The sequence below is a fragment of the Antechinus flavipes genome, chromosome 6 (assembly GCF_016432865.1).
Source record: "Antechinus flavipes isolate AdamAnt ecotype Samford, QLD, Australia chromosome 6, AdamAnt_v2, whole genome shotgun sequence".
Classification (NCBI taxonomy): domain Eukaryota; kingdom Metazoa; phylum Chordata; class Mammalia; order Dasyuromorphia; family Dasyuridae; genus Antechinus; species Antechinus flavipes.
In genome coordinates this window covers 262,631,391-262,642,721 of record NC_067403.1, presented here as the reverse complement: position 1 = coordinate 262,642,721, position 11,331 = coordinate 262,631,391, and the positions used below count along the sequence as shown (strand labels likewise).

The 11,331-nt window shown below is 62.5% G+C and overlaps 1 protein-coding gene across 1 annotated transcript; it reads right to left on the bottom strand.

Annotated features, from left to right (window-relative positions):
* Positions 1–4,625: 4,625 nt before the first annotated feature.
* On the bottom strand, positions 4,626–10,306 carry CTSD (cathepsin D). Its single transcript, XM_051967270.1, has 9 exons — positions 10,103–10,306; positions 8,492–8,645; positions 7,610–7,733; positions 7,301–7,419; positions 6,589–6,806; positions 6,154–6,276; positions 5,780–5,924; positions 5,595–5,693; positions 4,626–5,242 (listed from the first exon to the last, which is right to left on the bottom strand). Exons 1-9 carry the CDS (start codon positions 10,186–10,188, stop codon positions 5,081–5,083), a joined length of 1,230 nt encoding a protein of 409 aa, XP_051823230.1. The 5' UTR covers positions 10,189–10,306; the 3' UTR covers positions 4,626–5,080.
* Between the last annotated feature and the right edge of the window lie 1,025 nt (positions 10,307–11,331).

The following is an 11,331-nucleotide window of genomic DNA, read 5'->3' as shown; positions in this document are numbered from 1 at the left end:
ACAGGCTTAGCCATTCCCACTCTACTCTTCCTAGAGCCAGGGACACGGAGAACCTGGAGCACCTGGAGCACCTGGAGCACCCCACCTGGAGCACCCGGGGCACCAGGCCCTTCTTCCTCCGGCCTCCCCAGTCTGGGGCTCGCCACTCTGGCCCATCCTGCCTCAGCGCCCTCAGTCTGACCTGGGGTTTCCTCTGGAAGGTTAAGAAGCAAAAGCAGACAGAGCCCTGCGCCCCTCCCCCCTCGTTTCCTTTACTAGCCCAGTTTACCCAGACGTCGCGCCTGCCTCCCCCAAACCCATCTTTGGGAGACCCAGGGTCAGTAATTCCCTCCAACAGGCAGCCGCCCCTGATCTCCAAGGGAACGGCCTCGAGTCCCTGTTCTGCTTCTGGGGGAAAGCTCCGAGCGCACTGCGAGGGGCACAGGCCGCGGGGCGGGATGGGGCAGGGGGCCTCTCCAGGGAGCTGTCTGTCTGTCCGTGTCTCTCTGTCTCTGTCGGTGTCTCTGTCTCTGTCCGTGTGTCGGACTCCCTGTCTCTGTCTCTCTTGTGTGTCTGTCTCTGTCTATCTCTCTTTGTGTCTCTGTCTATCTCTGTCTTCTGCAGGAGAGCCTACCTTGGGTGTGATTCTCACTAGCAGGAAGGAGCTGGAAAAGGAGGGGAAGAAAGGGCCGGACTGCACTGCCCGAGTTTGGGAGAAAGGAGTAACCTGAGCGGCGTCAGGACCCGGAGCCAGTGGGTTTCAGGGCTCTGAGAAGGCAGCTCGTGTCGGAGCCGGGGTGCCCAGGGAAGGGCAGGGGGAGCAGCTCCGAGATCGCCAAGACCAGTGGGAGCTCTGAGCAGCTCCAACTTTATTTTTTTTAAATTATAACTTTTTATTGACAGAACCCATACCAGGGTAATTTTTACAGCATTATCCCTTGCATTCACTTCTGTTCCGATTTTTCCCCTCCCTCCCTCTCTCCACCCCCTCCCCTAGATGGCAAGCAGTCCTTTACATGTTGAATGGGTTGCAGTATATCCTAGATACAATATATGTGTGCAGAACCGAACAGTTTTCTTGTTGCACAGGGAGAATTGCATTCAGAAGGTAGAAATAACCCGGGAAGAAAAACCAAAATGCAAGCAGTTTATATTCATTTCCCAGTGTTCTTTCTCTGGGTGGAGCTGCTTCTGTCCATCTTTGATCAATTAAAGCTCTCTTTATCGAAGAAATCCACTTCCATCAGAATACATCCTCAAACAGTATCGTTGTTGAGGTATCTAATGATCTCCTGGTTCTGCTCATCTCACTTAGCATCAGTCCACGTAGGTCTCTCTAGGCCTCTCTGTATTCCTCCTGCTGGTCATTTCTTACAGAACAATAATATTCCATAACATTCATATACCACAATTTACCCAGCCATTCTCCAATTGATGGGCATCCATTCAATTTCCAGCTTCTAGCCACTACAAACAGGGCTGCTACAAACATTTTGGCACATACAGGTCCCTTTCCCTTCTTTAGTATCTCTTTGGGGTCTAAGCCCAGTAGAAACACTGCTGGATCAAAGGGGATGCACAGTTTGATAACTTTCTGAGCATAGTTCCAGATTGTTCTCCAGAATGGCTGGATGTGTTCACAAGTCCACCAACAATGCATCAGTGTCCCAATTTTCCCACATCCCCTCCAACATTCCCCATTATCTTTTCTTTCCCTGTCATTCTAGCCAATCTGACAGGTGTGTGGTGATATCTCAGAGTTGTCTTAATTTGCATTTCTCTGATCAATAATGATTTGGAACACTCTTTCATGTGAGTGGTAATAGTTTCAATTTCATCCTCTGAAAATTGTCTGTTCATATCCTTTGACCATTTATCAATTGGAGAATGGCTTGATTTCTTATAAATTTGAGTCAGTTCTCTATATATTTTGGAAATGAGGCCTTTATCAGAACCTTTAACTGTGAAGATGTTTTCCCAGTTTGTTGCTTCCCTTCTAATCTTGTTTGCATTAGTCTTGTTTGTACAAAGGCTTTTTAATTTGATATAATCGAAATTTTCTATTCTGTGATCAGTAATGGTCTCTAGTTCATCTTTGGTCACAAATTTCTTCCTCCTCCACAAGTCTGAGAGATAAACTATCCTATGTTCCTCCAATTTATTTATAATCTGGTTCTTTATGCCTAGGTCATGGATCCATTTTGATCTTATCTTGGTATACAGTGTTAGGTGTGGGTCCAAGCCTAATTTCTGCCATCCTAATTTCCAGTTTTCCCAGAAGTTTTTGTCAAATGAATTCTTATCCCAAAAGCTGGGGTCTTTGGGTTTGTCTAACACTAGATTGTTATTATCATTGACTGTTTTGTCCTGTGAACTTTACCTGTTCCACTGATCCACTAGTCTATTTCTTAGCCAATACCACATGGTTTTGGTGACTGCTGCTTTATAATATAATTTTAGATGAGGTACAGCTAGGCCACCTTCATTTGATTTTTTTTTTCATTAATTCCCTTGAGATTCTGGACCTTTTGTTCTTCCATATGAATTTTGTTGTTATTTTTTCTAGGTCATTAAAATATTTTTTTGGAAGTCTGATTGGTATAGCATTAGATAAATAGATTAGTTTAGGGAGTATTGTCATCTTTATTATATTCACTCGGCCTATCCCAGAGCATTTAATATTTTTCCAGTTATTTAAATCTGACTTTATTTGTGTGGAAAGTTTTTATGATTTTGCTCAGATAATTCCTGGCCTTCCTTGGGCTGATAGATTCCCAAATATTTTATGCTATCGACAGTTATTTTAACTGGAATTTCTCTTTGGATCTCTTGCTGTTGGATTTTGTTGATGTATAAAAATGCTATTGGTTTATGTGGCTTTATTTTGTATCCTGCAACTTTGCTAAAGGTGTGGATTATTTCTAATAATAGAATCTTGGGGGTTCTCTAAATGTACCATCCTGTCCTCTGCAAAGAGCAAGAGTTTGGTTTCCTCATTGCCTACTGGAATTCCTTTAATCTCTCTCGCCTCATTGCCGAGGCCGGTGTTTCTAACACAATATTGATAGTATCTGTGGCAGAGGGCGGCCTTGTTTCACTCCTGAGCTCACTGGGAAATGTTCCACAGGTCAAACTTTAGAAAGAGACATGGAGAGAACGGAGGTCAGGCCCGGAACCCAAGGGAGTCTCAGGGAGTGTATGAGTGTGTGTGTGTGTTGGGGGGGTCCAGAAAGAGCTCCAGGCGTCCAGGGTAGTGAGGGCAGCGAGCAGGGCTGGTTTCCTCTTCCAGATACAGGGGAGGGTCAGAGATGGCAGCTTTTGAAGGCTCAGAGACAAGACGGGAGGAGGGCCACTGCCAGCCCGGCGCTCAGGGATGTCAGCACGCAGGAGGCTGAGGGGGTGGGGGGGCGGCAGCTGGACTGGTCCCGGATTGGCTGGGGTGGGGGAGGCGGCTGGTACTTAGCCTGCTCCAGCCAGAACCAGGCCAGGCCAGACTGGATCCCGCTGGGCCTCTCCCGTTCTTTTCTGACATTGCTAAGCTCTCGATCCCCCTCTGCAACTGGAGTCCACCCTTAACCCCCGCTTCTCAAGCCAGACTCCGGGTTAGACAACATCCAGCCGGAGCCAGAGCTGCTCGATGTCCCTTCGGCCTCCAGTGGCGGCTCCCGGCTCAGCCCTGGACCCACATTTTAACCAGTGATTTGGAAGTCTCCCTGCTCTCCCTCCTCCAGAGCCTGGCTAGAGGGATGGGAGGAGGGAGGGGAAGGGAAAAAGAGGAAAAGGAGAGGAGGGGAGGAGTGGGGAAAGAGGAGGAGGGGAGGAAGCATTTATCATGTCCCAGACATTTTAAGTCTCTCCTTGACCCTCACAACCACCTTGGAAAGGAGGTGCTATCATAATGCCTATTTTACAGCTGGGGAAACTGAGACAGACCTAAGTGGAAGGGACTGTCCAGAATCGCCAAGTTAGAAAATGCTGGATCAGAACTCGGAGGGTCAAGGGGACAGAACGAGGCCCGACGGGCAGAATTTGCCAGGATCCACATCTGGCATTCCAGCACCGTCCCAGCAGCTCCAGAGCTGGGAGGAGCTGCTCCCTGGAGGTCTCTGAACTGAGACCCAGGACCAGTTGTTGGGCAGGGGGCCCTGCCAGGGTCCCTCTCACCACTGGATTCTATAAGAACTGCCCCTCCCAACCCTGTGCTCCCTCCCTGTACTTCACTCACTTCCTCTGGGCCCCCATCCCCAAGCAGATCAGCTGGGGTCTTGCCCTGAAAGGCCTAGAAGCCAGCCCCGGCTGTCCCCTTCTGGCCATGAGACTCGAATCCAGAACCCACCCCATCGCTCACCGAGGCCTCAGGGCCCAGCTCCCCGCCCCCACCTAAGCGAGCTCCCCGGCCTGAGCTCCCTGGGAGAAGCTACTAGAACAAGCCCGAGACTGAACACCCCGGCTGGGCCGGGCTCGAGGGGCTCAGGGCTCTGGGTGGCTCCGGAGGCAGGATTTGCCCACCAGCCTCTCACCCCCAGGGGCCCGGGGAGATGAGGGAGCCCAACAACCGGCACATCCGACCCGTGGCTCCCGGCGGGTCATTTCTACCAATCCGCACTGCCCTCCCTCCCGCCCCCCACAAACACACTGACACAGGAAAAGGTCCCCCCAAAACCTGTATTTTCACTCTGCCTGTCGGCAATCAGGGAGTGAGAGGGGCCCAGGGCGGGGCTCCAGGGGCTCAGGCAGGACGCGGCCTGCCCCGGGCCCCCCCAGGCCTGCGGGGCCCCGGCCGACACCCTCAGCTCGGCTCAGCCTTGAGCAAGGGGGAGTGGGGGGCGAAGCCCCAAGTTTCGGGGTTAAGGAGAGGCTGAGGGGCTGAGCCAAGCCCCCAGCTCCCTCTGTGTCCAAAGGCGCAGCCAAAGCTCAGCAGCAGCCGTGGCCCTTTTGTGCCTGGGGGCGGGGGGGGGAGGGGAATACACGGAGTATGGGGGCGGGGGCATCAGTGGGGGCGTCGTGGGGGCTGGGGGGCGGCAAGGGGCTTCTCCGGACCACGTTCTCTCTCCATTCCTCCGCCAGAAGCCCCCCGTCCTGGCGGGCAACGAGGGGGCGCTCAGCAGGCCGTGGCGAAGCCCACGCGATTGTTGTCCCGGTCGAAGGTGGTGTAGTAGCGGCCGATGAAGACGTCGCCCAGGATCCAGAGGGGCCCCCCCGGGGGAGGGATGTCCATGCCCATGAAGCCGCTCAGGCAGACGGTCTGCCCACCCTGGCTCACCTGGGGAGAACGCCGCAGGCCCGTGGGCAAGGGTGCCCGGCCCGCCCTTCCTCCCTCTGCCCAGTGCCCGCCTCTGGCCGGCACATTAAACCAGAAGCTACCCGAGGCCGGGCCCGTGGATCTGTGCCCCTTGAGGCTTGGCTGGAGCCCCAGACCCCGGCCCGGAGACCCCAGCCACCCCGGGGCCCCTCGCCCTTCCAGCCCGGGGGGACCATCCCCCTCTCTGGCAGGAGGTCGAGGGCCCCTCTCGTGCTCCCCACCCATCCTGGAGGCCGGGCCCCCCCCCCCAGGCTTCCATAAAGCACCTATTATGCGCCGCTCCCGCCAGAACGAGACAAGGGGGTTCACTGACCTTGAGGACATACTGTTCGCCCGTGAGTTTAAAGTTCTTGCCGCCCAGCACAAAGGAGATGGGCGGGAGGCTGGTCACCTTGTCACAGGAGATCATGTACTGTGGAGAGCGGGGGACAGAGGAGGGGGTCAGGGAGCCTCCCGGGCTGCCCCCCAAGCCCCACCCCGAGCCGGCTCCCCTCTCACCTCCCCTCCCACCAGGGGGACGGCGCCCACGGCCTTGTTCAGCGCCTTGATCTCCTGCACGGGGCCCGTGATCAGGGAGGTGCCCGTGTCCACGATCGCCTCGCAGCCGTCCTTGCACAGGGTCAGCCCGTTCTCCACCTTCACCCTGACCAGGAAGCAAGACCGGCTCTTTGGGCTCCCGGACCCCTGCCCCGGGGTCACCGCCCGGCTTGGGCCTTGTCTGGCGGGGGGGAGGAGGGACCCTCCCAGGATGGCTCCAAGGGGAGCACAATCAATACACACGGGGCCAAGGAGTCTCCCCAAGGGGCTCTCCCTCCCACCACGGCAGTCTGGGTGCCGGGGGCTCCCACTTGCCCCCCTGGCCCAGCACTCACATGTCCATATGGATCTGCCAGTACGCCTTGCGCGTGACGTTGAGGTAGGTGAAGTCCCCCTTATAGTACTTGCTGTCCGTGCCCCCGAACGTCAGCTCCCCGCCGGGCTGGGCGTTGGGGTCCCTGCACGAGGAGGAAGGGGCGGACGTCCGTCAGGCCCGCCCCCCGCCAGCCCACGGGGCCCCACCTTGGGGGAGGGGAGGGGAAGGACGCTCGGGTCTCCACCACGACGGGGCCGGCCCAGACGGTTCCAGACCGACCCCGCCCCGAGTAGCTGGAAGATCCCACTCCCACAGACTCTGGGGGGACGCCGCGCCCCGGGGTTCAACGCCCCCCTTCTGAGAAGCAAAACTTGGGAAAGCTTGTGTTGTGTGGGGAAGGTCCAAGGAGCCCTGGCCTGGACCACCGGTCCCCCCGCCCCTGCCCCACCCCCACCTGTTCAGGTAGAAGGAGAAGACTTGCTTGTCCACCAGCTTCTGATCCATGAGGTTGTCGAAGACGGGCATGACGTTGTCCACCGAGATGCGGGGGTAGGCCATGCCCAGGATGCCGTCGAACTTGGCGGCGATGAAGGTGACCCCGGGCTGCTTGATGGCCTCCCCGAAGGTCTGCTTCTCCACCTTGAGGTGCGCGGCCTCCTCCAGGGAGCCGAGCTGTGGGCGAGGGAACAAGTGGCTGCAGGCTCGGAGGGCTGCCCCCCTGGATCTCCCCCCACAGCCCTGCCCCCCGGATCTCCCCCCACAGCCCTCCCCCCCGGACCCCCCCACAGCCCTCCCCCCGGATCTCCCCCCACAGCCCTCCCCCCCGGACCTCCCCCCACAGCCCTGCCCCCCACAGCCCTGCCCCCCGGATCTCCCCCCACAGCCCTGCCCCCCGGATCCCCCCACAGCCCTGCCCCCAGGGCCGCCCCCCAGAGCCCTCCCCCCAGGGCTGCCCCCCAGGGCCCTGCCCCCCGGACCTCCTCCCACAGCCCTGCCCCCCGGACCTCCCCCCACAGCCCTGCCCCCCGGACCTCCCCCCACAGCCCTCCCCCCCGGACCTCCTCCCACAGCCCTGCCCCCCGGATCTCCCCCCACAGCCCTGCCCCCCGGACCTCCTCCCACAGCCCTCCCCCCAGGGCTGCCCCCCACAGCCTCCCCGGACTCACAGTGACCGTGTCCTGGCTCAGGTAGCCCGAGAGGCTGCCCGAGCCATAATGGATGGCAAAGTTGGTGCCGTTCTTCACGTAGGTGCTGGACAGGTTCCCGTTGTACCTGCTGTGGAGCCCTGCGGGCAGAGAGGCCTCAGTCGGGGACGGCCCCCGGATCTCGCGCCCGCCCCCCCCCCCCCCCCCCGGCCCAGAAGCCGCCTCCCTGACAGCAAGGAGCCCGCCTGGCCCAGGGGGGAGGGGAGGGGGGGCTGGGGAGTCAGGAACCCGGGGGCAGGGGGCTCCACCCCAACGGGCCGGGGCACTCACAGCAGGCGATGTCCCACAGGCTGCAGTGGATGGACGGCACCCACAGGTTGGCGGAGCCGGTGTCAAAGACCACGGTGAACTTCTGCGGGGGGGTCCCGATGCCGATGACCCCGTAGTACTGAGCCTGGGGGCCGGGCAGAGAACGGGTCAGAGGCTCCCGGGGGCCCGTCTCCTGGGGTCCCACGGGGTGAGAAATCAGCGGGAGGGAAAGAAACGGGGGAGGAAGGGGGGGGGAGACAACAAGGTGGGTCCTGATAGGGAAGGCAGATGGGAAATGGGGACGACCCCAGCACACAGATAAGGCCCCCAGCTTTGGAACTGGCCACACCTGTGATGAGGAGCAGGCCGGGGGAGGCCCCCCCTCCCCTAGTGCCCCCTGGCCCTCCCCACCACCCTCCAGGGCCCCTCATCCCCATGAGTGAGAAGGGCAGCGTGGGGAAGGGGCCCCGGAAACCACTGCTCCTGCCCCCCGCCCCGCTGGGCCTCAGTTTCCCCGGATGTTGAGCCCATCCGTGAGGCAGCTGTGGGCAGTCCCTGGGCTGCACGGCCCCGTTGGCCGGGTCATGGGGCCCGTGGGGGACCCGGGCGACTCGGCAGCTGATGAAGCCCGTGCCGGGTGTCCCAAGAGAGGCCCCGCCCCCACCCCCCGGAGGCCAGGAAGCGGCTGCAGCCCAGGGGGACCGGACGGGCAGACCCTAAGCTGGGTGACCCGGCAGTACTTAAAGTGCCCGCCTCCCGAGGGAGACGAGCCGGAAGCACCCCTGGGTGCAGGGGTCGGGGTGGGGGCCACGGGGGCAGGGATGGCAGAGCAGGAGCCCAGGCCGCCAGCCTGGACCCCCACCCCCCGGGGGCTCTGCCGGGCCAGGGTCAGCCTCGACTCACATCCAGGTAATTCTTGAGCATCTCTGGGATGGGGCCTCCGTTGCCAGGGGGGGCCCCCAGCGTGTACTTGGAGAGGGGCTCCTGGGCCAGCTCCAGGGGGCCGCCTGACTCCCTCAGGGTCTGCCGGATGGACTTGAACTTGTGCAGGGGGATTCTGGGAGAGAAGAGAGGGAAGGCCTGCTCAGTCCTGGGGGTCCCCACTCCTCCCCTCCCCCCATCCTGTACCTCCTAGAGGCCTGACCCGGCCTTCAAGGCCCCGTTTGGGCCCAACCATGATCCCTGCCCCCCCCCCCCCCATGAACCTCAGCCCCGTGACCTTGGCAGCTCCTGGGGCTCGGAGAGGAACTGATTGGAGGGGAGGGGCTGCGGCCCCGGAGGGCCCATTCAGGCTGCCAGGGGCGCCTGCTCAAGGTCACCCGGTCTGGGAGGAAGGCCAAGGAAGGCTCTGGCCTCCACCCCAGCCTTTCCAGAAGTCGGCTCAGGAGGAAGCTCATAGGGGCAGAGCAGCCTCCCTCTCCTGCCCCCCCCCCCCAGGGACAGAGCAGCCTCCCCCCCCCCCCCCCCCACAGAGCAGCCTCCCTCCCTCCCTCCCCCCCCCCCCCAGGCCCAGGGACAGAGCAGCCTCCCTCCCTCTCCCCCCCCCAGGGACAGAGCAGCCTCCCTCCCTCCCCCCCCCCAGGGGCAGAGCAGCCTCCCTCCCTCTCCTGCCTCAGCTGCTGCAGGGGCCTCAGGACAAGGAGGCTGGGTCCAGCCCCACCTGCCCCAGGACCTGGGCTCCCTCCCGGGGGTGAACCCCTCTTCCAACCTGGGGGGGGCATTGCAGCCTCCCCCCTTCCTCCGGGCTCAGTTTCCCCAGGCCCCGCCCAGCCTGGAGCAGCCTTTCCAGGGCACCGTGGGCAGTGCCAGCCGAGAGCGGCCCGGGACACGGGCAGGGCGCCGGCTCCCCGTTTTCCAGGGGAAGAGGAGGAGGTTCTGCAGGGCAGCGGGAGCCCGGGGGCACCCGGAGGATCAGCGCGGGGCGGCCCGCCCCCTTTCCCAGGAGACATGGCCAAGGCGGGGCCCGACCTGGAGAAGCCAGAGGGGACCCGCACTCGTTAGGCGCCCCCAGGGCGGGCACTAGGCTAGGAGGGCCCTCGGGGGCGCCCAGCCGGCTGCGGAGGGAGTGAAGACGGGGCGTCCTGCCGCCGGGCGGTGCCCAAGGCGTGGATGAGGACCCGCCGGGCAGAGGCCCAGGCCCACGGGAAGGGGGGATTCTGGGAATGGCGGGGGGCCTTCGGGGTCATGGGGGGCAAATGGCGCAGGGCGCGGCTGCGAGTGGGGGCGCAGCCGCCTCCCCTGGGCTCCGGGCCCGGGCCCGAGTTCGAGGGAAGGAGCAGAACCGCGCGGGTCCGAGGGCAGAGCCGAGGGGGCGAACACAGCCGCCCCTCCCTCCGTCTCCAAGCCCAGATCCCAGGGTGTGCGCAGAGCGGCCCCGCCGCCCCTCCCCGTCTCCAAGGCCGGGTCCGAGGGGGCACAACCGCCCCTTCCCCGAATCCAAGCGCGGGCCCGAGGGTGCGCGCACACCCGCCCTCCGCCGGCTGCAAGGCTGAGTCTGGGCCCGAGGGGGCTCACCTGAGGAGGGCGCTGGCGGGCGCCAGAAGGGCGGCGGCCCAGCAGAGCAGGAAGGCGCGCCAAAGGCACAGCCTGGAGGGCTGCATGGCGGCGGCGGCGGGGCTGGGGGCGCTGGAGCTGCGACTGGGCCCGGAGCTGGCCGGCAATGACGGAGCAGTCCGGGTCTGGCGGCTGGGTCAGCTGACGCTCGGGTAAGTTTCGGCGGTCACGTGCCCGCCGAGCCTGCCTTAATCCTAGCGCGCAGGGCGGGGGGAGCGGAGAGGCGGGGCCGGAGGCGGGGCCGGAGAGAGCCAAACACGCGCACGCGCGCCCGGCACACGCAGACTCATTGGCCGGGCACACACAGGTGCACACGCAGGTGCGCGTACACACACACACACACACGCGTGCACACTCGGACGCCGCTCGCCCACCCACACTCTCGGGAACGACGCCCCCGTAGGGCCCCGCCCAGGTTCCCCCAAGACCCCCAGCCGGGCACTTGGCCCAAGTCTGCGGGGCCGAGCCTTTTCGGGTCCCTGGAGCCCCCACCCAGGGCAGGAGGCGCCCCTCATCTGGGCGCTCCGGGGGGCGTCTCCAGGAGGAAGCTCTGAGCCGGGGCCGGGGGGGGGGGGGAGGCCGCAGCCTCTCCTTTGTGGGGGGTGGGCTGTCACCCTGGGGGCCAGAGCCCGCTTCCTGGTCAGCTGCACCCCAACCTCGGGCACCCCCACTCCCTCCCCCGAGGCAAGGAGCCGCAGCGGGGGCGGCAGGGAGGGGGCGGGCCGGGAGCCACATTCCGGGGCCGCTGAGTCAGCGCCCTCGCGGAACTGAGGAGGGACAACAATGACGTCTGGGCCGGAGGAGGCGCAGGGGGGAAACCGAGGCTCGGGAAGCCCGGAAGCCGGGATCCGCCCCGTCCGAGGCGGACAGAGCATCAGCAGGCGCGAGCCCGGCCCCCCGTGGGCGCCCCGTAAATGTCGGCTCTCCTCGTTCCCCAGCCTCTCTGGAGAGTCTGCGCCGCGTGGGGATGCAGCGTGTGCGGAGAGCGGGAGAGAGCCCAGAGAGGGGCCTCCCCGAGTCCCTGTGCTTTTTCAAATAGAAACTAAGGGCCCCCAAAGTGAGAACCGGCCCGGGGCAGTGGCCGAGGCTCGGGGCTCGGTCCTCGGCCTTCCCGCTCTCAAGGACATTATTCATTGTCCGGAAGCTCCGAGACTCTTGCTTCGCGGCTTCTCTCGGCCTAGCGCCCATGT